The sequence below is a fragment of the Chamaea fasciata genome, unplaced genomic scaffold (assembly GCF_029207755.1).
Source record: "Chamaea fasciata isolate MVZ Bird 193981 ecotype frontalis unplaced genomic scaffold, bChaFas1.0.hap1 SCAF_25, whole genome shotgun sequence".
NCBI lineage: Eukaryota > Metazoa > Chordata > Aves > Passeriformes > Sylviidae > Chamaea > Chamaea fasciata.
This window is the reverse complement of record NW_027094110.1, coordinates 1,899,020-1,923,764: the sequence shown is the minus strand read 5'-3', so window position 1 is coordinate 1,923,764 and position 24,745 is coordinate 1,899,020. Positions and strand designations below refer to the sequence as shown.

The following is a 24,745-nucleotide window of genomic DNA, read 5'->3' as shown; positions in this document are numbered from 1 at the left end:
GGCAGCTCCTGGTTGCTAAGGGCCTGGATGTCTGGCGTGGATTGGTGGAGCTGTTGTTATGGTGATGCTCCATGGGCAAAATTCAGAGGAGGTGCGGCTGGATTCAGTGGTTTGCAGTCGTGTTTGCTGCGGTCAGCAGTGCTGGGCACCTCGGGGACGGGGATTTTGTGTCCCACAGCATCGGGAACGAGGATTCAGGGATTTCCAGCGGTTTCAGGGAGATTTGGGGTTCACAGAGAGCCAGTTCCAGGGTGGGACAAGGACAGCCTGCAGTGATCTGGGCTTGGGGACCCTGAGGAGCTCCCTCAGCTCTCAGGGAATATCCAAACTCATCCCCCTTCCTCCTGTTCCTCAATTCGTGGGAATAACAATATTCCTTCTGTCCTGCCCGTTTTGGGAGTGACACAAGGGGGATTGGGTTCAGACTGAAAGAGAGGAAATTTCTCTTGGATGGACAGAAAAAATCCTCCCCTGGGAGGGTGGGGAGCTCCTGGCAGGGGTTGCCCCATCCCTGGAAGTGCCCAAGGCTGGGCTGGGCAGGGCTTGGAGCAACATGGGCCAGTGGGGGTTGGGAATTTTAGATGACATCTTGAAGGTTCTTTCCAACCCAAACCATTTTATGACCGAGAACCCCCCAGGGATTGTGTTGTTAAATCTGGTTTCACCCTCCTGAGCCCCGTGCACAGCCTCAGCGCCGGGCTGGGCTGTGACTCTGGGGTCATTCCCTGCTGCGGCAGGCTGGGCACTGGAGCACGGCCCCATTTCCCAGTTTTTCCTGGATTCAGCAGCCAGCCCTCACCCCAGCTCTGCTCTCCAGGCAATGATTTCCACATGCCTGCCCGTGCCTCGGGGCGGGGGAGAGCAGCCAGGCCAGGCCAGCAGCAGCAGCAGGAGGAGGAGGAGGCATTGAACACACATTTTTTTTTTTTTCTCTCCATGACTGGCTGCCCACGCTCCTATCGAGTGGCAGGGCAGCGGGGAAGGGACGCAGTGACTGTGAAATGTTCCCTGCAGAGCCCCGGCTCTCCCCGGGAGCCGCACACACACGCATGTCAGGCCATGTGAGGGGAAAACCGGAGCTGCTCTGAGGGTTCTGCATCCTCCCAGAGAGAAACCTGCAGCAGCAAAGCAGGTGGGTGTGATCCCCCCCGGAGCTGACTCCTGCAGGAGTCAGGCACGTTCCTGCGGCTGTTTCTCCACAGCCTCGGCCCGAGCTGTCAGGTTTAATCGACTCTCTGCATTCGCTGGCCATTGCCAGGGCTCCTCTGGAGCTCTCCCCGGGGACACGGCGGTGCCTGCTGCGTAGAGCCGGGTTTGGAGGTCGGGTTTGTCCTGGTCGGTTCTTTCCGGGCCTGGTGTGTGGCTGCTGGGTGTGTTTGAGCATCCCTGCAGCCTGGGCACGGGGCAGGTGAGCTCCTCCCTGTGCATGTGTGCGTGTGTGTGTGCTGTGGGATGAGTTCCCCGCTCTGGGGACAAGGTATTCCATAGGGGCCAGCAGCTGACAGCCGAAATTCGGTGGTTTTACACCCAAAATTAGGCGTTTTTACACCAAAAATTCAGTGGTTTTACACCAAAAAATAGGTGTTGTTACACCAAAAAAATTTCAATGTTTTTACCCCAAAAATTCGGTGTTATTACACCAAAATTTCTGTGTTTTTACACCAAAAATTCGGTGTTATTACACCAAAATTTCTGTGTTTTTACACCAAAAATTCGGTGTTATTACACCAAAATTTCTGTGTTTTTACACCAAAAATTCAGTGGTTTCACGCCAAAAATTCGGTGCTCTTACACCGAAGGAAGCTTGGCAAGGGCTGCTCCCTCCTGCTGTGACACTTGGGGACACTGCTGTCACCTCTGCTCAGCCTGAGCTGCTCCCCTCCCCGGGGAGAAGGGACACCCGGCGGGAGGGAACACAGCCCGGGAATCCCTAAAAAATCCGATTTATGTCAAAAAGGGGGAGCAGCTGTGGGCTGAGACCCAGCTGGTCTGGGAGGGGACAGAGCGGGAAGTGTGTGACCATTCCCAGTGCGGGATACACCGGGAGGGGGAGGAGAAAGAGGAGAAGAAAGAAAAAAGAAGGAGCAGAAAGGAAGAAAAAGGAGGCAAAAATGATGGAGAAAGGAAAAAAAAAAGGAAGAAAAAGGAGAAGAAATGAAGGAGAAGGAAAAAAAATAGGAAGAAAAATGAAGGAGAAGGAAGAAAAAGGAAGAAAAAGGAAGAAAAATGAAGGAGAAGGAAGAGGAGAAGAATTTGCTGGGCAAAGTCTCCCCCAGCACGAACTGAGGTGATCACTGCCATGACACAAAGTCTGGAACTTCCTCTGCCAGACTTGTTTTTTAGGACATTCCCGACTGGAACTGGCCCACCTTCGTCCCTGATTTCCCCCACATCCCCGCGAGGGTCTGCGATCACAAAGAAACAAAAGAGAAAAAACCACGGCAGAACGCTGAGTGATTCCATAAGAACCTCACAAAACCCGGGCAGTTTTGTCTGCCCTCTGCTCGGCCGTTCCGCTGGCACGTTTGGAAAATGCCCCGAGGCTCTGGAATTCACAGGGGCGGCTCAAGTGGGTTCGGAGTTCAACCCCGGCCGCCCCAGAGCGCAGGAAAAGCTTCAAGGGATGCTTTGCTTTGGGTTTTCACGGGTGGGGCGGCCCCAGCCCCATTATCAGCCTCGCTATCCCCCCTCAGATGTGCCCTGCTCCCCCACCTCTGCCCCTTGACCACTCCTGGCCCTCAATCCCTGTTTTGGTTTTCTGAAATTCTTTTCCCGGGGAACTTTCTGCGAACAGGAGAAGTGTTTTTCTAAACTGCACCCACGTTTTCATTCCTTGTCCTGGGAGGGACTTCCTGATGTCCCTCTGCTCTGACCAATGTCAGTGAGGAGGTTTTGCCTTTGTGTCACCAATGGAATTGGTCTGTGTGAAACAGTATAGAAGGGAGACACATCCCAAAAATAAGAGAGCCATTTCCAGCTGTCTGAATCTCGAAGTCTGTGTCGTTGCGGTGTAAAAACAGCGTCACTCTCCCTCTGCTCTTCCTCCTCCTCCCGAGCTTTTGCAGCAATCCCCGGCACGCTGGTGGCTGTGTTTTGTGTTTGTGAGGAATGTTCTGCAATCCCCGGCACGCTGGTGGCTGCAATTGGTGTTTGTGAGGAATGTTCTGCACCGGCGAGCAGCTGCTGTGGCACAGAGCTCGCGGCCCTGCCCCCTGATTGCTGTAACATTCCTGCCCTTTGCACGTCGCTTTCTCTTCACGGGTCCCTCTGAAGCTCCATCTGGGGCCTTCACCTTTAATTTGCCGGAGCTTTTCCTGGGAATCTCTTTTCCTTTCTGTTTCAAGCCGGATTTACAGCTCCGGGTGCTGTGGGAGCCGTGGCACGGGAGGTGTGGCGGCAGCAGCGCTGAGCAGGGAGTGACACAGAAATGAGAATGAGATGTCACAGAAATGAGAATGAGATGTCACAGAAACGCTCGAGACATCTCCCCCGGGGTGACATCTCCCCTCTAAACAGAGCAGACGGGTGAATGTGGAAGCCAGAGCCTGGGAGGTGGAAAAAACCCGCCCAGGGTGCCCATTTGTGCAGGCAGCAGCAGGAAGGGGCGTGCTGGGCGCTCACGGGGAGCTGAGTGTGCTGCCCACATGACCAGACACTCACTGACCAGGGCTGAGGGGAGGGCAGGCGGCCACAGGGGCCGGCCTGGATGTCACAGCATGGCTCTGGATGTCACAGCATGGCCGTGGGTGTCACAGCATGGCCCTGGATGTCACACACAACCCTGGATGTCACACACAGCGCTGGATGTCACAGCATGGCTCTGGATGTCACAGCATGGCCCTGGGTGTCACAGCATGGCTCTGGATGTCACAGCATGGCTCTGGATGTCACAGCATGGCCGTGGGTGTCACACACAGCCCTGGATGTCACAGCATGGCTCTGGTTGTCCCACCACAGTCCTGGACATCACACACAGCCCCAGATGTCACAGCCCTGGATGTCACAGCCCTGGATGTCACAGCATGGCCCTGGATGTCCCACCACAGTCCTGGACATCACTCACAGCCCCAGATGTCACACCCAGCCCTGGATGTCACACCCAGCCCCGGATGTCCCACCACAGTCCTGGACATCACATACAGCCCCGGATGTCACAGCCCCGGATGTCACAGCCCTGGATGTCACAGCCCTGGATGTCACAGCATGGCCCTGGATGTCACACCACAGTCCTGGACATCACACGCAGCCCCGGATGTCACAGCCCTGGATGTCACAGCCCCACCTCAGAGCCCTCTGGTTCAGCTCCTGCTCTCCCTGCAGAGCTGCCCTGGAAGGCTTTACCCCACTCCCAGGACACTCAAACGTTGCTGAGGGCCTCGGGGGTGCTGCCCTGGGACAGGCTGAGGTGACCAGAGGAGATGGATCCTTCTAGAACATCGCTTCCCTCCACGGAGGGCTCGGATTTGACGCTCCTGCTGCGCCATCTGGGAATGAATTCCCTGCTCCTCGAGGTGCCTCCCAGCCAGCCTGGTGGTTCTAAGATAAGAAATGAGAGTCAGCAAGTCCAGCCAGACTCCCACGTTTGAAGGGAAAACGAGGAAAAGGAATTCTGGCAGCAGCAGGACTGAGGAAGCCTAAATTTGTGTCTCCTGGACAGATTTTTTGTGGAATATCCACGTGTGGAAAGAAGACCCTAAATGCTTCCTCCAGTAGGATTTTCCTGCACAGAACTCGTGTCCCCTTCCCTCCTCCTCGCCAGCCCTGCCGTGTTCCCACTCTCCACGCTCTGTTTGGATGGATTTTGTGCCTTCCCTGCCCTTCCCCACCACCCGAAACCTCCAGCGCATCCCCCAAATTTCGGCACTAATTACCAAAACTCCGCCGACAGACAGGGCGGTGTGCAGAGGATTAATATAGCCGAGGTTATAAGAAATTAATTACTTTCAGGCAGACAACGTTGGCACCTCCAGTCAGCCTGATTTATTTTCCACGGCTGCTCTATTTTTGGCGAGCCCAGAACGTTTGACTAAATATACGACAACGAGGAGCTGGAAACGGGCGGCGGAGCCGCCGGTAAATCCACAACCCGGAGAGGCTGAGATCCCCCCAGGGCTGCGGGTCCCGGAGCCTCGGGCTGCCCCGGATCTCCCGCATCTGCCGAGAGCTTTCAGGAGGAGCAGGAGGAGCCGCAGGAGGGAGCTCCCCTGACTCGTGTGTGTTTGTGCGTGTGTTTGTGCGCTCTCCGTGCGCCGCTCCTGCCCGGGCCGGCGGGGCCGAGCGGGTTCCTCATCCCGGGGCTGCGGCGGGGAGGAGCCAGCGCCGCACGGAGCCGAGCGCCGGCAGCGCTCCCGCACCGCGCCGGGTCCCGCACCGCCCCCGGCTCCGCTCCGGCTGCCCCGGCACCGGCTCCGCTCCAATTCTCCCGGCACCGCTTCGACCCCCCCGGCACCGGCACCGGCTCCGCTCCGGCTCCCCCGGTACCGGCTCCGCTCCGACCCCCCCTGCTCCGGTACCGGCACCGGCTCCTCTCCAATTTCCCCGGCACCGACTGCGCTCAGGCTCGCCCGGTACCGGCACCGACACCGGCTGCGCTCAGGCTCCCCCGGTACCGGCACCGACACCGGCTGCGCTCAGGCTCCCCCGGTACCGGCACCGACACCGGCTGCGCTCAGGCTCGCCCGGCTCCTGCACCGGCTCCGCTCCCACTCCCCGTGCTCGGCACCGGCACCGCTCCGACTCTACCGGCACCGGTACCGCTCCAACCCTTTTCCTGCTCCGGCACCGGCACCTGTCCAGCTCTCCCGAGCTCCGGCACCGCTCCGAGCCTGTCGTGCCCCGGCCCCGCTGGGCTGCGGTGCCGCTCTCCGGCCCCGGCCCCGCTCCCCGGCGGCTCCCGCAGCACCGCCCCTGCTGTGCCCCGCAGGAAGGAGGAAGGGACACGGCAGGAGGGAGGGAGAGCGACCTGCTCGGCGGCCGGTGAGTGCCGGGGTGACCCCGGGCCCTGCCCCGGCCCCTCCGGGGTCTGGCCTTTGGGGCTGGCGGGGCACAAAGTGCCGGGGAGGGGAGAGCTGGAGTTGGAGGTGCCGGAACAGGGGAGGGAGGGCTCAGCTGGGCACGGATTTGTACCTTGGTGTTCCCTGGTGCGGGAGATCCCTGCGCGTGTTTGGTCCTAAACCTGCTTTAGGGAGCTCAGGTTAACCCCAGTGTTGGATTTTTGATGGGCGTGGGTCCCGCCGTGAGGGGCTTGGGGGCGTGGGAGCGCCTGGGGGTGACACCCGGGGTCTGTCCCCGGCTCGGGAGGGAGCCCAGCCCCGGGCTGGCAGCTCGGCATTCCCCTGGCGCTGCAGTTTTTGGGCGGGCTGTCACAATCAGCTGCATCTCTCCTGTTGCTGTGACAAGTTCCCGGGGGGTGTGCCCTGGAATTGTCCCCCCCCCCCCTTCCCTCCTTGTCCCCAGACAGCCCCTGGAGAGCTGCCCTCGGTGCCAGGCCAGCCTGAAAAGCTTTAACAGCCTCGGCTCTCCCTGAAAAAACAACCTGGGCACGGCGTGTTGGCACAACGGTGGCACCGGCTCCGGGAGGAGGAAAAGAATCAGGGTCAGGCCTGGGGCTGCTGGCGCTGGGGTTTGTGCTGTGCATCAGGGGAATGAGCGCTGCAATGTGATGTGAGACCGTGAGCCGGGCTTGGGGAAGGTGCCCGAAGGGGGAAAAGCTTTGAGCAAGCGTCAGGCAGAAAGTTGGAGCCTCTGGATGAGGTTTGTGAAAGGGCAGGAGCTGTTCAGACGGGGCCCGGTGTTAATGAATTCCCTCCTCGGCGGTGTGCGGCGGATTTTTGGGGTGTGGATGTGGGATGTACCCACACTCGGGGCTGAGATGTGGTGAATGCAAGCAGAGTCCTGTCCTCCAGCCTCTCCAGGCTGTGACAGCGCCTGTGGGCCGGGGGAGAGCTCGTGGAAAGCAGTTCCCAGGCTCCTGGAGAGATTCCCTTCAGGAATCTGGCTGTTGGGTAATGGACAGGGTGTCAGCAGGCACACACACAGACCTCAGTGCATCTGTGGTGTGGAGCATCCTTTCCTCCCTAGGAAAAGGTGGGAGGGGATGTCCAAGAGTCCCAGGAGGCTCACCCCATCCATGAACTTCCTCGGCGTGTGAGGCACCCGGCTCAGAGTTTGCTGATTTGCAGGATCTCTGTCACGCCAGAAGATTTCTGGAGCAAATTTCGGTGTCCACGCTCCAGGCAGGGCTTGCAGATCTGTTCCCAAGTTCCCAGGCTTACTCACTCAGGCTGGAAAATGTCCGTACCACAGTCCAAATGGGAGCAGTTAATGAGTGAGTAGTGGAACAACCTCGCCAGCAATCCTGGGAGTTCCTCCTCTCTCATCCTGCTGGGATAGAGACAAAGAGAGAGAAAAAATTGCAACTAATCAGGAGCTCTGGAGCTCTCCCCCTGCCCGTGGCCTTGCCACGGACTCTGCCTGGCCTTGGCCACGTCACCGCCGTGTCCCCACGTCTGAGTTCCCCCATCTGTTAACTCTTGACCTCGCTTTGTTCTCAGGGCTTTGCTCCCTGAGCTCCGCAGGGCTTTGGGATGCTGGCAGGGACGGGGAGCGCTGCGATCCTCCTCTGCAGGCCCCCTTTCAGTGAGGCAGCTCTTTGTGGAGCCCTGAATGGGCCCTTCAGAGAGGCTGTGCTGGTGACAGTGACAGGGGGAAGCGATGGTGTCACACGCTCGCAGTTACAGGTGGCTGGAGTGCAGCTGGCTGCTTTTTACTGCCTTCCAAACGAGCTGCTGCTCGAAATCTTGAGCTGCTGCCTCTGGTGTGCATCCCTTGCCAGCGTCACTTGTCCCTTGGGGAGGGGCTGGGGCACAGAGGGGGCTGCAGGGGACACTTTTTGCCTTCCCTGGCTGGCACTGGGCCCGGAGCAGGCAGGTGAGGTCAGCTGCGTTTTGCACAGGGTGAAACACAGAGGCAGAATGGGGGAGCACAGCTGAGTTCTGATCTCCCAGATCTCCGTGAGGATCCCTCCGTTCTCCCTGTCCCACCAGAGCCCTGGGTGTCCTCCCACCACGGGCATTAAAACCTCCACGTTGCAGTTTCTACTGAGACCATCATCCCCTTGCTCCGGCCTTCTGGAGAGAGATGAGTGTTTGGTCAGCCCCTGTAAATCCTGGGACAATCCTCTGGCTTCCGCAGAGCTGAGCTTTGGGCCAGCAGGGCTGAGAATCTCCAGAGGAGCCGGGATCTGTGTGTTCGGAGTCATGTCCAAGAGGAGTAAGAGTTTCCAGAAGGGCTGATGCTCTGCAGGAGCCTCCCAGATTCCCCTTCCATCCTCGGGGAAATCGAGGCAGCTCCTTCAGGCAGCAGGGCAGGGGGGCTTGGCTCAGCCCAGAGGGGATCCCGAGCCTGCAGCGAGTCCTGCTCTGTGTAATTCATGTGCTGACATCCCAAAAGCTCGGCTCAGCTGGGCTGGGTTTGCCCCTGTGCAGGCAGGAAAGTGATGAGAGGGCTCTGGGATGGGCTCTGTTTGGGATGAGTTCTGTTTGGGAAGGCTCTGTTTGGGAAGGTGTTTGGGATTGGCTCTGTTTGGGATGCAGTTTGGGAAGGTGTTTAGGAAGGCTGTGTTTGGGATTGGCTCTGTTTGGGATGAGCTCCGTTTGGGATTGGCTCCGTTTGGGATGAGCTCCATTTGGGATTGGCTCTGTTTGGGATGAGCTCTGTTTGGGATGAGCTCTGTTTGGGATGAGCTCTGTTTGGGATTGGCTCTGTTTGGGACAGTGTTTGGGATGAGCTCTGTTTGGGATTGGCTCTGTTTGGGATGAGCTCTGTTTGGGATTGGCTCTGTTTGGGACGGTGTTTGGGATGAGCTCTGTTTGGGATTGGCTCTGTTTGGGACAGTGTTTGGGACGAGCTCTGTTTGGGATGAGCTCTGTTTGGGATTGGCTCTGTTTGGGAAGGCCCTCGGCTGGCAGTGAGCCCTGTCCAGGCAGAGCTTTGCCCCTCTGGCCCTGCTCCCCTCCAAACCCACCGGCTCCTGCTGTTTGTCCAGGGAAAACCTGAGGGCAGGAAGCGGCCCGCTGCTGGCTGCGGCCCAGATCCCGATCTGGTGAACAATTAACTCCGCGGAGTCGCTCAGTAATCAGCCCCGGCATCTCCTGCCCTCTCCCAGCCCGGGGCTCTTTCCGGGGCAGCGTTTTCCCCGCAGCCAGCGCCGCTCATCTGCTGATTGTTTGCTCATTCCCTCCCAATCTCCGGCTCCCATCTCTCGGCAAGAGAAGCTGCTGCGGGATTATTTTGGGGCCACGGAGAGGCTGGCGGAGGGCTGGGGTTCACCCCTGCTGCTGCCACCGCCTCTCATCTCGTCCTTCTCCTCCCTCCCTCCCCGCAGCTCATCCCAACCCCAACCTCAGAGCCGTGCTCCTTTTCCTCTCGGCTTTCCCTGCTGCTTTAGGGATGAGCTCCGAGCCACCAACAGCTCCAGCCACGTTCCCCCCGCCACGGGAATTGTCCACATCCCTTCCTGCTGGATCCCTGCTGGAATTCTGGGCGTTCCTTCCCTCACCTGGGCGGCAGCTGGGCTCCTGAGGGAGCTCTGAGGGCAGCTCCAGGTGAAGCGGGAGCTGCGGGAATGCGGCTCGGGAAGCACAAGGATGCTCCGGGGGGTTGGACCCCGCTGCCAGCAGCAGCAATTCTGCCTTCGGTTGTTTTTTCCTCCCGTTTTCTGCCACCCCCGAGGTGCTGGGGGCAGGAATAACTTGGGAAGTGTTCGGAGGGCGGTGTTGGAGCTGCTCTTTGCAAGGATCGCTGCTCTTTGGGATCCAGGTGGGACATTTCGGGAATCTCAGCTGGGGTTGCTTCCCTTCCCTCTCCCCGTGGGGGTTTAAAGCGGAGACAATCCCTCATTTCTCACCCTCCATCCCCGGCGCCTGCAGGCCACAGCAAAAATCAGAAGGTGAGCGGCAAATTCCCGATCCAGAGCTGTCCCCGTCACCTCTGCTGGGACACCTGGCTCACCTGAGCTGCTGCTGGGATGCGGAGAGGGGGAAAACAGGACGGAGTGGGGTTGGAGTCTGAGTGCCTGGGCAGGGAGAGCTCCTGTGGGCACCTGCAAGGACGCTGCTAATGAAGGCCCTCCAATTAATGGCGTTTTCAGTTAATTATTTTGTCAGTTTCTAATTTTTTAAATTTTTTTTTTTTTTTTTTTTTACTAATTAATTTTGCTGGTGACACCCAAAAGTTCCACCCTTGTCGGCTTCATTTGTCAGCTGGGAAACTGAGGCACGGGGTTTATTCCTGGCCTTGGGAAAATCCCTTTTCTGCCAGCTCCGGATCTCAAACCTGAGGCCTAAAACTCTCTCCAGGCTGTGTTGGTCGGAATCAAACAGCTCCTGCCTGGCTGTGCTCTGGGGTTTTATGAATTTAACTCATCTTTCGGGCAGCCTTTCGGTGTTTTCATTACTGAACCCTCTCCCTCTCTTTCTTCCCCAATCCCTGAAATCCTCAGCCATTTCCTTTAAAACAGCCCGGATTTTCCCGGCTGGAGCGGGGCAGGGCGCTGCCTTTGGCCAGTTTTTTGTGGTGATTTTGCCTTGAATCGCTCCATTTAAAAGGAGAGGCTGCTGGAGCCAACCGTAAACACCAAAAAAACCTCCAAAATCTGCTTTTTTTGGGGGGAAGCAGGGAAACATTCCCAGCGTTCCGTTTATTTCTGCTCCTTCTCCATTTTGCTTTTAACGCTTTCTCCTCTATTTAATTATTTGGGCAGCACTAGTTCGGTGGTCACTCATGGGTTGGGATTCCTGATCCTGGTGGTGGGGGGGGATTTATCCTCAAAACACCCCCCAGCTTTTCCCTGTCTCCTGTTGCTCCCAGCACTTCCCACTCTCCGAGCCGTGGCTTTTTTTAGTTGCTCAATCTGACGAGGTTTGTGAACAGGAGCCTCGGTTCTGCACCCGGGAACACGCACGGGGATATAAATTCTGCACTTTGGGGTTTTGTTTTTTATTTTTTTTTCCCTGCGTTCCAGCATGGAATATCACCTGGAGCTTGGGTTTGTGCCGCCTGTGAGTGGAATTATTGGGTGGAAAAGCTTTTGGGGTTGGTTGTTTATGGGCCAAGCCTGTGCTGGAACAAATGTAGATCCGAGGGGATCTTCAGGGGGTCTCAGGAGCTGGGGATCCAGTCCTGATCCAGTGGATCCGTGATCCATCAGCAACAGAACCAAGGAAATGGTCTTGGTGTGCCTGGGGGCTCTGAGGAGGAGGAGGAGGCAGAACTGGGGCTTTTGCCGCTCGTTTTGGTTATACCCAGAGACTGGTTTGTGTTTTGTCCAAATTAAAACGCAGGGAGAGTCTCTGAGTGCCCAAACTGCTCCTGGGATGTGACAAATCTCCCCAAAACCGCCCTCACACCTCACAGCCAGCACCACCCTGGCACCCTCCTGCCTGAGCAGGGACTCCCAAAGGCCCTGGGAAGAGCAGGAGCACCAGGAGTTGTCCCATCTCTGTCCCCTTACTGTCCCATTTCTGTCCCCTCACTGTCCCATTTCTGTCCCCTCACTGTCCCTGCCCTGCCCCATCCCTGTCCCCTCATTGTCCCATCCCTGTCCCCTCACTGTCCCATCCCTGTCCCCTCACTGTCCCCTCACTATCCCATCCCTGTCCCATCCCTGTCCCCTCCCTGTCCCCTCACTATCCCATCCCTGTCCCTTCACTATCCCATCTCTGTCCCCTCACTGTCCCATCCCTGTCCCCTCATTGTCCCTGCCCTGTCCCCTCACTGTCCCATCCCTGTCCCCTCACTGTCCCTGCCCTGTCCCCTCACTGTCCCTGCCCTGTCCCCTCACTGTCCCATCCCTGTCCCCTCACTGTCCCTGCCCTGTCCCATCCCTGTCCCCTCACTGTCCCTGCCCTGTCCCCTCACTGTCCCCTCTTTGTCCCATCCCTGTCTCCTCACTATCCCATCCCTGTCTCCTCACTATCCCATCCCTGTCTCCTCACTATCCCATCCCTGTCCCCTCATTGTCCCATCCCTGTCCCCTCACTGTCCCATCCCTGTCCCCTCACTGTCCCTGCCCTGTCCCATCCCTGTCCCCTCCCTCCCGTGGCTGCCCAATCCCGCAGAGCCCGACTGGGACATTCTGGATCCCCCAAATCCCGTCTGCAGCCACCAGGACGGGCAGAGCCGTTTCCCCAGAAAAGCACCCGCAAAAGCCCAACTTTTCATTTTAATTTTAATTTTAATTTTAATTTTAATTTTAATTTTAATTTTAATTAATTGGGCACTTTAATTCCAGCCAAACCCAGCAGAACACCCGAGGGGGGGGGTGTTTATAAATCACCACCAGCAGCACGTGCGCCGTTTAAGCGCTTAATCCCTCCCAATCCCCCCCGATTAACGATTAATTGTGCCGCTAATTGCGCTATCATAGCGGGGCAGGCCCGGGCAGCCGCACCAGTGCCGGGCCAGATCAAACTGGGAGCACTGGGGATGGGGGGGAGCCCTGCTCGGAGCATCCCTCATCTCCTCAGGGGTATAATCCTCCTTATCTCCAGCCTGGCCTTATCAGCTGCGAGGCAGCAGAGGAGGGTTGGATGCGCTTGGAGCAGCCCTGCTCGGTGCCATCCCTGGGTTCAGCGTGGATTTTTTTCCTCAATCCTGTGAAAACCACACGGATTTTCCTCTGTGTTCTGATTTGGAGCGGGGGGAAAACACCCTAGGACAGGTATCCCATTGGGGGCCAGCAGCTGACAGCCAAAGTCGGTGTTTTTTACACCAAAAATTCGGTGCTTTTACACCAAAATTTCAGTGGTTTTGCACCAAAAATTTGGCGGTTTTACACCAAAAATTCAGTGGCTTCGCACCAAAAATTCGGTGCTTTCACACCAAAAATTTGGTGGTTTCACATGAAAAATTCGGTGTTTTTACACCAAGAACTCGGTGTTTTTACACCAAGGGATGCTTGGTGACATTTGAATTTATTTCCGGTTCTGATGCCTCCTGCCTGCTGCAGGCCAGCGCCTCTCTCCTCCTGGCAGCATCCAAGGCCTCGAGGAGTTTTCCAGCCCCGAGTTTTCCCGGGGGAGATCCCTCTCCCTGTGCTCTTCCCCTCTGCTTATCTCGCTCTGGGCTCTGTTATCTCTCCAAGGCTCGTGCAGGAACCAGCCTGGCTCATCAAGGACAGCGGGGCCTTCACCAGGGAGCGCAGAGAGGAGCTGGGGCTGGAGTAAAAGTGAAAAAAAACCCTTAAAAAAAAATTATAAAGGGATCAATTAATGATTTTCCACCCCGGTGATGTGTTTGCTTTGCCTGGCAGTGCCATGAGAAGCTGGGGTTAGAGTAAAAATGAAGAAACCCTTAAAAATATGTAAATTACAAAGGGATTAATTAATTATTTTCCACCCCGGTGGTGTGTTTGCTTTGCCTGGCAGTGCCACGAGAAGCTGGGGTTGGAGTAAAAGTGAAGAAACCCTTAAAAATATATAAATTACAAAGGGATTAATTAATTATTTTCAACCCTGGTGGTGTGTTTGCTTTGCCTGGCAGTGCCACGAGTGACACCAGAAGCTGGGTTTGGGGTAAAATTGAAAAAACCCTTTAAAAATAGAAATTATAAAGGGGTTAATTAATGATTTCCCACCCCGGTGGTGTGTTTGCTTTCGCCCGGCAGTGCCACGAGTGACACTGCGGCTCTGGGGACACGGGGCTGGCCTTGGCTGGGTGGCACAGATGGCATTTACAGTTTAACGAGGAGCAAGGTTTATCCAAACACACACAGCCCTGAAATGTTTCCTCCCCGGGAAAAGGGATCAGAGCTGGGCAGGAATAATCAGTTCATTGCACCTGGGCTCCCTCTGTTCTCTCGCTTTTTTCTTAACTCGGGGGTGAAATCAGAGAGCGTTTTAGTAAGTGGATTTTAATCCATAAAAAGTGGATTTTCATTTGAAGGTCTTCAGGGGTTGTTATGGAAAAATGTTTAGGCAAGTTTATTTTTTTGAGAGATTTAAAAAAAATTTTTTTGGGTTTTTTTTTGTTTGTTTGGGGTTTTTTAGGGTTTTTTTAGGTGTATTTTTATATTTATTTTATATATAAATATAAAAATTATATATATATTTATTTTATATATTTATTTCATATTTGTATATATATTTTTAGGTTTTAGGAAATTAGTATGATTGATAAAAAGTATTAATTAGGAGGACAGGTGATGTAAATTTTTTTTAAGTTGAGTTGGGTTTTTTGAGTCTTTTTTGGTATTAGTTGGATTTTGGCCATAGAAAGATATTTTGAAATGTTCTCAACTTCAGTAGTTTGGAATAATTAAGGAGGTGTTGGGGTCTTGTGTTTTCTGGGGTTTGGAGTTTTGGGATTGGTTTGGGTTGGTTGTTTTTTTCCTTAGGGAAAAGCTGTGGAAAATTACTGGCAAAACCAGCCACTAGTACAAAAAACTACAGAGCTACAAATGTATGTGTGAAAAATACAGAAAACACAGAAAATAGTGAACATAGAAAAGACAAAAAAGGGAAAAAACCAAAGTGGCATCAATTCCCTCTCCTGCGCTGGGATTAAAGGGAAAATTTGGGGGTCGTGGTAGTGCTGGGGTGGATTTTAGGGCGGATTTTAGGGAGGGAGGTGCAAGGATGGCAGAGGGCTGGAGGATTCCTGGGAGGCAGAGCCTCCGTGGGTTTGGGATCCTGAAAAATCGGTGTCATCCCATCCCTGGGCAGTCCTGGTACAGCCCTGAGCTTGAGGGAAACAGGGAAAAGGAAGAACAGAACAGAGCGTGAGGCAGGGATGTCCCAAATCCTGGAATTTTGGCAGCAGCGGGGATCCCTTGCCAAGTTTGCTGCCCCAAAAGGTTGATTTTATCATCCTGGCAGATGCCTCGTGTGGTCCAGGAGGGTTTTTGAACCTCCGGCAGGTCAGTGGGACAGAAATTCCTGATCGCCAGATGGAGCGAGGGCTGGGAGGATCCCTTCCCTCATTTGGGAAGCAGAGCCAGGCCAGGAGGACCCCACAGACCCCACAAATCCTACAGACCCCACAGACCCCCGAGACCCCCCATCTCGCCCAGCTGGGGCTCTGTGACCATCAGGATGAGGACGGGTCGGGATGAAAGGATTTCCCTGCGGGATTTCCCTTCCCGGGAGAGAGGGATCCAAACACAATCACAAACCACGGCTCCCGCTGTGCTCGGGAACCTCCGCTTCCCCCAGTCCCGGCTCCTCCTCCTCTCCTCCTCCCTCCCCGGGGCTGCAAATTTTCCCCGAGGGAAATTTCCCTTCCCGAGGGGGGAAACATCCCCACACAGTGCCCGGGGATGGCTGCAGGGCTGGTTTAAGGTTAAATCCCGGCTTAGCTCAATCCTTGGCAGGGGAAAAGCCTGGCAGCGTTCTCTCCCTCCCTCCCAAGCACGTGGCCCTGGCAGAGCTTTAAATAAAACCGATTTCAAACCCTTCAAGCCCAGGGGTTTTTTGGGGTTTTTTTTTTTGTTTTTTGGTGACTTTAATTCCAAACCGGGGCACTGCTTGCTCCAGAGATTTGTCCTGAGGGAAGCCCAGGCTGGGACTGGGGGTGACAGGAGGGTCAGGAGCACTTTCCCCTTTCATTTCATCCCTATTCTGCAGGAAAATCGGTCCCAGGGCGGGTTGGGGATGGTTGAGGAGCTCCCAGGAGCTGCTGGAGCAGAGCTGGGATCCTGCTGGGAGAGGAGGGAGCACGAATCCCACGGGAAGTCGCTCCAGCTCTTCCTGCCACTGCCAGGACGTGGAAATCCGGGTGTCTGAGGAGAAAAACAGGCAGAGATTCCAGAGGGGTTTTTTTTCCAAACCCTTTTTTTGGAAAGCTCTGCCCCTTGTCAGGGCAGAGGGAGGCCAAACACATCCAGTCTCCTCAAAAACCCAATGGCAAAGAGCCGAGCTTTTAATTGCTCCGAGTGCTCGTGGTGCTGCTGCTCCACAGAAACGTGGGGGGTTTGTTTAGATTCCAAACGGTTTTGTTTGGGGTTTGTTTGTTTGTTTTTTTCTGGGGAATTCAATCCTGTCGAGAGCCTTTGGGGCCGGGATCCCTTTCCCAAGGAGTGCTGCTCTTTGTGCCTTTCCTTCTCCGTGGTTCCAGAGGTGTGGCTGCATCTCCCAAATTCCCCGGGGCCATCCAGTGCCCAGGATGTCATTCCTGGTTCTTTAAATATCTTTTTTTTTTTGGCGAGGAGAGCCGGGCAGCGGCGGAGCTGGGCTCCCTGTGCTCAGCTGTCCCTGCTGGGACCAGGGAAGGGCTGGCACCACCCCAGGGACAGGGACAATGCCAGCCCTGAGCTGCCCCAGCACCGGGGTGGCCGAAGTGGCCAAAGTGACCCCATTGTTGCGGCAGCTGAGCGCTGGCCGCTCCTCCCAGGTTAGGGAATAAGCGCCCAGTGTTCCGAGCTGCTGGGATAATGGGATGCCTCACTCAGAGCTGCCCCGAGCTCAGCCAGGAGCCGAGGGAGAGCCGAGGGCACGGAGAAAGGCAAAATATCCCGGGGCGGAACAAAGATCCTTTGTGTGCTGCCCTCACTGCGCTCGTTGTCAGCTCCAAACCGGGAATGCGCGTCCAGCAAAGGGCTCGCCTTCCATCCCTGCTCCCGGCACAGGTTGGAATCCCATCCCTGGAAGTGTCCAAGGGCAGCTCGGAGCAGCCTGGGATGGTGGAAGGTGTCCCTGCCCACGGAAATGGGATGAGCTTTGGGATCTCTCCCAGCCCGATCCGTTCTGTGGGTCTGGGAATGGACTGGCAGGGAGTTTTCCATGGATCCGCCTTTCCCAGGCTCTCACCGTGTTCTCCTGGCTCCCAGAGCGTGGCTTTGGCTGTGTCGTTGCCCCCTAACAACTAATTCCTGACTGGATTTCTGCAGAGGACGAATAGGAACTGGAATTCTGCAGGGAAAGGAACTGGAATTTTGCAGAGGAGGGGTGGGAACTGGAATTCTGCAGAGGAGGGATGGGAACTGGAATTCTGTGGAGAAGGGATTGGGAACGCTGCGTGCCGGGTGCTGGACACCCCCAGCCCAGGGTCCCACATCCCAAGGGAATTCAAACCGGCAGGGAGGGAGGGAGGAGGACGCGTGTCCATCATTCCTGATTTATCCCTGTGGCATTCCAAGAGTGGTAGCCAGCCTCAGGCATTTCCTGGGAGACCATTTGTCCTCCCGAGCCTCCTCCCAGCTCCAAAATTGGGATTAAATCCTCTCCCAACTCCTCCCAGCACACGGAGCCCTCCTGGCTGCCACAATCACATTTCTGCCTTTGCTGTAATCACGGGAGGGCGAGGAATTGGGAATCCCATCATTCCCGGGATGATGATGGGAACGCTCCAGGGCTGCTGGGGATTAACAGGAACGGGCTGATGGAGCTCGTTCCCTGCGGGATTTTGGCAGGGAAAGGAGAATGTCAGACCATGCTGAGGGCTGGAAGAGAATTTGGAGAGGCGGCCTGGCTGTGTCCCCTCGTCACTGAGCTCTTGGGGAGGGCAATTCCCACTCCGGGAATTCTTCCCGCAGGTCCTCACTGCAGGAGATATAAATAAATTTATTAAAATTATATATATATATATATATATATATATATATATATATATATATATATATATATATATATATATATATATATATATATATAAAATTATTATCTATAATAAATGAATATAAATAGAGAAATATATAAAAAACCCTTATATTAAGGGAGGCTCAGAACCACCCCCGGGCAGCACAGAATCTGAAAAGTAAGAAAGTTAAAACTTAAAGCATCACTGGGAGCTCGTGCTGCCCCCGGCTCCGTGTCCAGGGCACGGATTCCAGCCGCAGGATCGCCGTGTTTGCCGAGCAAATAAAAGCTCCCCGAGGAGCAGAATTCCTTTTTTTTCCCCCCCGGGGCCTTGCAGGAGTGAATCTAAAATTTAGGAGTGCCCACCTAAAAGCCGGGAGCGCCGAGTGCTGAGCGGGGGCTCTTCAGTTTGCATGGTAAACACGAGCGGTAATCTCTCCGGGGATTAAATTAAAACAAAACAGAAAAGGTTTAAAAGGAGGAAAGTTTTCCTCTCTTTTGGCTGGGAATAAAGGGCAGGAGTCTGATAAAATGGTGAGGAAAAAAACAGAATTTATCATTTTTGAGAGGCAATAATTAGCGGTGGGAAGCTCTGCTTCCAAACCCTGCTGGAGGAGGGAGGGAGGGGACGGTTCCATCCTCTGCTGATGCCTGGAACACCTGGCTCGGGAATTCCAGAGCAGGGAAAGCTGCAGAAACGCGGGAGAGATCCATCCCCAGCAGGAACGCCCGCGGGAACAATTCACCGAGGGGCGCCGAAGGTGAATTCTGGACGCGGCCTTTAAAGGATCGTTAACTCCTCGTCGGGATCCCGGGAGGAGTTTTTTTTTCCTGCCGGGATTCAGCTCTGGGGCTCTTTGAAGTGTTTCAGGCGGGTATTTACTCTCCACCCCTGTTCCAGTAAACGCAGATCACTCGCCCTTGCCGGCTTTAATCCTTGGCCGGCTTCCAAACCGGCTGATTTCATTATTTTATTATTTTTTAAAAATTTTTTTGTTGCCCGTTGATGCCTGAATTCCTCATTGCCGTGTGAAATCGCTCCTTCCCTTTTCGTGTCCCGCCGTGTAACGTCATGTCCTTGCCTGCCGTGAATTATCCAGCTCCCTCTCCATGGCCGGGATCGCTGCCGTTCCTGCCAGGCTGTAAAAGCTGAATCAAAATAAAAGTGATGTCATCGCTTTCTGCTTCACAAAGTGGCACTTTCTCTCGGAAAGTCAATAAATGCCGCCGCTTCCTTTAGGACGCTGAGGGGGGGGAAAAAATTATAAAAACCCAAAATAAAACAAACCAAGAGGCGGTCGCTAGGAATTCTTCCTTTGAAATGCGTGCCGGGGGAGAGCAGCTGTGAAAAGGGATTTATTTCTCCCTCAAGGAATGCGGCTGGAGGTTCCTGCCACCCCCGGGGGTGCTGCGGGACACCCGGCCCGACCCTACATCCCCCCTGGAATTCCACATCTCCTGCCCTGGAGCGAAGGTTGTGGGTGCTTTGCTTCCAGGAACGCAGCAAATCCCAGTTTGGGGACACCTGTGTCCTCCTGGGACAGGGGAGTTCCTGCCTGGAAAGGAGAATTCTGCGGACAAGCACAATCCCATAAATTCCGGCTGACCAAGGCTTTAACGCGAGTCCCAGCAGCAGATCCCGGGCATGTCCAGGTGCGGGTGGAAAAACGAGCCCAGGAGCAGCTGGGGCGTGGCAGGAGGGGCTGCGGCCGTGCCGGGGAGATTTTTACCCCCGATCCCGGCTCCTCTCCTCTCCCAGGTTTATATTTAGCAGCCTGGAGCTGCTGGCGTTCCTCTAGGAAGGATTTGGGTTTGCGGAGCGGGTTTGTGTCAGTGATTCCCTGTAAACCACCCACAGGTTTTTGGGGAGGGAAAGGGAGACGGAGAGATCGCTTCTCCTCCTTTTCCTCCTTCTCCTGAGCGCCTTTCCTGATCCAGATCAGATCCTGATCGAAGGAGGTTATGGATGGGGGATAGGCCGAGCAGGAATTGCTCAGTGGTCCCAGTATCCTGTTTGATGTCCTGGTTATCCCATTCCAGCCCCTGCCAGGCCGGGGTTTTGTCCCAGGAGCAGGATTCGCTCCTTTCATCCAGCCCAGCATCGCGGAATCTCCTTTAGACCCCCCCGGTGCCTCCTCCTTATTGTGTCCGAGCGGAAAAACAATTCCGGCGCCTGAAGCTGCAGCTGAAGGTGTTTAAAACCCTCCCGAATTCCCTCCCCGCCCCCGGCAAACCGCCGGAGCCTCCAGCCTCAGGAATTGTTGGCGTGGAAGGTGAGAGCGGAGCGGGAATTCCCGGGATCCAGGTGGATCCCCGGGATTTTCGGGAGGATTCACCCGCCGCAGGGAGCCGTGCCGCCCCGCAGAGCCTGGCAGGAGCCCGGACCGAGGGTTTGTGTCGCTGCTGACGGAGAATCTTTGGTGTCGCCGTTGTCCTGGAGACGGGGATGCGGCGTCTGATGGCATCGGGCTGGAACGGAGCCGTCACCTTTGGGTGGTGCTGATAAGGCCGGGAGGGGGCTGGGGACAGCCAGGGAGGAGCGGGGACACCCGGGAGGAAGGGGCCGAGATGCTCCAGGGGTCCGGGACAGGGTGAGGGATGTACGGGAAAGAGCCGCTCCCTGTGGGGAAAAAAGACCCCCACCAAAAAAACCCACCCCTCCCCCCCAAAAAAAACCTAAAAAAAAAAAAAAACAAGACAAAGAACCACAAAAACCCCTGAAAACAAAAATCAAAGAAAACCCTACCACCCCAAAAAAACCCCCAAAACAATAAAAAAACCCCAAAAACTCAATGCCCCCCCAAGAAAAACCCCCCAAAAAACCCCCCCAAAAAATAAAAAAAAAACCCTCACCCCCAACACCCCCATAAAACCAAAAACCCCACATCCCTGGGAAGTTTTGGGGCCTGTGTGGTATCAAGGGGCGATTTTACCCTACAGATTGGGCTGGAGGCCGAGAGCAGCGTGAAATGGAAAATCCCCTGATGGTGGAAAATCCCCTGGAGGGGAGGTTGGATGTCCAGAGGATGAGGATGCGGGAGGAGCATCCCCAGGACAGGGACAGAGGCAAACCTCCCCCGGCCCGGGGCTGGAAGGGGCAGAGCTGTGCCTGGCTGCGGGTGCTGGGGACACTGATGTCCCATCCCTGGAAGTGTCCAAGGTCAGGCTGGATGAGCCTGGGATAGTGGAAGGTGTCCCTGTCCTGTCCTGGGCGGGATGAGATGATTCCCAAGGTGCCTCCAAAACCCAAACCCGTCTGGGATTCTGTGTCTGTAACTCCAGGGAGAGCTGGAATTCTGAAGGAAAGGGAAGGGGAAAGGGAAGGGGAAAGGGAAGGGGAAAGGGAAGGGGAAAGGGAAGGGGAAAGGGAAGGGGAAAGGGAAGGGGAAAGGGAAGGGGAAAGGGAAGGGGAAAGGGAAGGGGAAAGGGAAGGGGAAAGGGAAGGGGAAAGGGAAGGGGAAAGGGAAGGGGAAAGGGAAGGGGAAAGGGAAGGGGAAAGGGAAGGGGAAAGGGAAGGGGAAAGGGAAGGAAAGGACGAGTTCCCGCGGCTGCTCAGCCCCAGCCTGCTCGATCCCGGCCCCTGCGGGGTTTTCTTCCTTTGAGGCTTTTATTGCTTTAATCAGATCGGCTCTTAAGGCGATTCTGACGCGCGGCAGGAGGAGTCACCGGGGGGCCTGGGATGGAGCTGGGATGGAGCTGGGAGCTCAGAGCGTCTCCTGGGGCTGGCCCTCGGGGGGATCCCCCCTGCCCGCGCTGCCCCCACTCTGCTGCTGGCTCAGGAAGTCTTTGTTGCAAGGGCAAAGCAGAGGCCAAGCTCCCAGGGCAGAGGTGCTTCCTCCTCCAGTGAGAAATGTGGGATTGAGTCTTTTCCATCACTCTTTAGACTTTTTTTCTGCTTCCCGTCTGTTTTCGCCCAGCTTTTCCCCCTGTCCAGGCATTCCTGGAGTTTCCAAGGATGCCATAAGGGACAACCTGCGTCGGTTTTTGTGGTTGAGTGTGCGCAGCCCTGCCCTGGGCTCAAAAAAACCCCAAAAAATCACCCTCCCTGCACCTCCTGACCAGAGCCAGCTCTTACAACCACGAGGAGCCCAAATTCCCCAGCAAAGCGTGGCTCCTCTTCTGCTCTGAGCCGGAGAAGGGATGTCCCCAGGGACTCCTGTGAGGGGGAGAACTTCGGGTCGGGACACTGCCAACCCCAAAGGGCAGCAGCTGTGGGGTAGAAATTGGGATGGGGACATCGCCAACCCCAAAAAGCTGGGGCTGTGGGGCGGAAATTCGGGTCGGGACATTGCCAACCCCAAAGGGCAGCAGCTATGGGGTGGAAATTCGGGTCGGGACATTGTCAACCCCAAAGGGCAGCAGCTATGGGGTGGAAATTCGGGTCAGGACATTGCCAACCCCAAGGAGCAGCAGCTGTGGGGTGGAAATCGGGGTCGGGATGCTGCCAACCCCAAGGAGCAGCAGCTGTGGGGCCGAGGCCCCGTGCCGGCGTGGCCCGGCCCCCTGAGCCGTCCCTGTCCCCGCAGGGCTCTGCCGTCCCTGGCGGCGCGGGGGGAAGATGAACAAGATGAAAAACTTCAAGAGGAGGTTCTCGCTGTCGGTGCCGCGCACGGAGACCATCGAGGAGTCGCTGACGGAGTTCACGGAGCAGTTCAACCAGCTCAACAACCACAGGAACGAAGGTGAGGAGCCCCCGGGACCCTGCAGAGGGGCTGGGGCCGCTCAGGACCCTCCGGGGTGGGGGGAAACCTCTTCATTTCCTTCCCAGCCACTCTCGGGGTGTGTGGGAAGCGTCTGCCCCTCGTTCCGTGTTGTTTTCCCCATTGTCTGCCCGCGGGGGTGGAGAAACGCCTCGTCATTAAAGCTGAGGAGAGATTTATCCTCGATGGGAGGGAAAGGAATTTGTGGTTAAGGTGGAGAGAAGTGTGGGATCTCCTCCTGCCTCCCCAGAAGAGGGATGTGACCCCTCTGGGGGATCCAGGACGCTGTTCCCCCGAGCCAAAGGGGGGTTCTCTGTCCGGGGCAGCCCCCGGGGCAATTCCTGCTCCGACAATCCCCCACCCAGCCCATCCATAACCTCCTTTGATCCTTGGATCAGGAAAGATGCAGGGAACAGCAAAGGCGCTCAGGAGAATGGGGAAAACGAGGAGAAGGGATCTCTCCATCTCCCAAAAATCTGTGGATGGTTCACAGGGACCCAGCTGCTCGCCCGGGGCTGGCTGGAGCAGCCTTTGCCGGTTGGTTTTCACCATCCCAGGGAGACTGAGGGTTAAATCCCGGCCTGAGCCTCACGGGTCACATCCCCTGTGCAAACAGCAGCCCCTGGAGCAGGCTGGGGCAGGCTGGGGCAGGCTCCGGGGATGCTGCAGGCGCGGGGAGCAGCCCGTTCTCGGGCAGAGCCGGGCTGGGCTCATCCCGGGCTAAATCCCGCCGTGCCAGCCGTGCCCGGCCCCTTCCCGTGCCCCCGGCTCCGTTCGGAGCCTGCGAGCCGGGGCCGAGCTGCTCCGAGGATGCTGCGACCTCGTTTAGAGCCTTCCTCCCTCTTTGTATCCCTGCAGACACCCCAGCAGCATCCCCGGGGGGCTCCTGCCCACCCGCGCCCCTCAGCGAGGGCTCTAATTAGCCCTGAGCCCCTAATTAGCTAAATGGGGCAAGGCCCTCTGAGGACGTTCTGGGTGCTGCTCCTGCTGTTGCCCGGCTTTTCTCTGGGATGTGGGATCCGGGCTCGTTATCTCCTCCCGTTATCTCCTCCCTGAGGTGATTTCCCTCTTGTTCCGCTTTAATGAGACATCGGTCACGGGTCTCCCTTTGCCCTCGGGTGGCAAAAAAGGGCCGAGCAGGACCTGCCAGCCCCGCCCCGGGATTTTTGGGTTTGATCCTGAGGTGGCCAGGAGGGAGCAGGAGCAGAGTCTGAGGCCGTGGCCAGCTCCGGTGGGTCCGTGGTTTGAGGTGCGCACCTCTCACAGGGTTTGGCCAGGTTTGGAGCTGAGGTTGGATCTCTCCGAGGGCTCGGTCCCCGTTTTCCAGGAGGAAAATCAAAGCGCAGAGGGGAGAGGGGGCTCTGCTGCGGCCTCTGCCCCATAAAACAGCTTTGCCTCACGTTTTCGGGGTTTATTTTTGCTCCTTGTCAGGGTCTCTGGGGCTGTCCCTGGGCTCTCCGTGTCCCCAGGCCCATCCTGTCCCTCCTGGTGACAGCCAGTGACAGCTCAGGCACCGTGAGCATCATCAACACCTCGGTTCTCTTTTCCTCACCTCCTCAGGGAATTGCCTGGGGTTTGTTTTCCCTCCCGGCCTCAGAATTCCCTGCTTCACAGCTTTCCCAGCCCACAAATCCCACACTTTGGTGGCTGTCAGTGCCTGGGCCCACCCTTGGGGAGCAAGGGGCCAGTTCTCCTCAGGAATCCCCAAATCAGGGAATGGTTTGGGTTGGAAGAAACCCCAAAACTCCACCCGGCACAGTGGAAGGGACACTTCCACCCCCCCAGGCTGCTCCCGAGCTGCTCTGGCTCCTGTGAGGGGACAAAGAGGGGACAAACCTGTCGTGTTTGTGGTGAGAAATCCCCAGCTCCGTCCTCCCCATCCCGTAATCCTCGTGACTGCCGTAATTCTCATGACCTCACCCCCACTGATGCTAATAAAAGGAGAAAAAAACAGCTTGTTGTTTTTTTTTTTTTTTTTTTTTTTTTTTTTTTTTTTTTTTTAAGCCCAGGCTGGAAAATCAAACAGCTTTCCAGCCTGGACACATCCTGTCACCGGCAAAGTCACCTTGGTGGAGCCTGAGTCGGATTTTTTTTTTTTTTTTTTTTTTTTTTAAGAGGGAGCAGAGATTGGTTTGCTTTGATAAGAGCTGGGGGCACCCAACAGCAGCCCCCAGACACCTCCAGCCTGCTCTGCCCTCCCAGGCCGGACAAAATTCAATGTCCGGGCTGGAAAGAGATAAAACAGAGCCAGCTCTGACCTCGGGAGCAGCACCAGGCCCCCAAGAAATGATGATGATGATGAGGGGGAGGAAGGAGGATGAAAAACCCGAGGCTGGAGAGGAGAGCAGCTCACCCGCAGCTAAACAATTCCGAGTTCTAGGTCAGGCAGGCAGCGGAGGGCTCTGGCCCCTTTCCTTGGCAGATCAAAGCTTGTTTATGTTTAAATATATTTATTAAAAGGCCTCGATTTCG

At 56.0% G+C, this 24,745-nt stretch overlaps 1 protein-coding gene and 1 long non-coding RNA gene across 5 annotated transcripts in view; one reads left to right on the top strand and one right to left on the bottom strand.

Moving 5' to 3' along the window:
* Positions 1–911: 911 nt before the first annotated feature.
* CDK18 (cyclin dependent kinase 18) overlaps positions 912–24,745 on the top strand; it is a 38,421-nt gene continuing 14,587 nt past the window's right edge. Inside the window, exons 1-2 of one of the 4 annotated variants that reach the window (XM_066203731.1) lie at positions 912–1,132; positions 22,100–22,255. In XM_066203731.1, coding sequence (XP_066059828.1) covers positions 22,132–22,255 — 124 coding nt within the window. In that variant the 5' untranslated portion in view covers positions 912–1,132; positions 22,100–22,131. Of the gene's footprint in view, positions 1,133–5,893; positions 5,977–6,499; positions 6,596–9,775; positions 9,820–22,099; positions 22,256–24,745 lie in introns of those variants that run through there. The other 3 variants (XM_066203730.1, XM_066203732.1, XM_066203733.1) reach the window with 3 other exon arrangements.
* On the bottom strand, positions 16,662–24,195 carry LOC136300969 (uncharacterized). The gene is made up of 3 exons (XR_010723782.1): positions 24,110–24,195; positions 17,940–18,722; positions 16,662–17,537 (listed from the first exon to the last, which is right to left on the bottom strand). It is a non-coding gene; the product is annotated as an uncharacterized lncRNA (long non-coding RNA).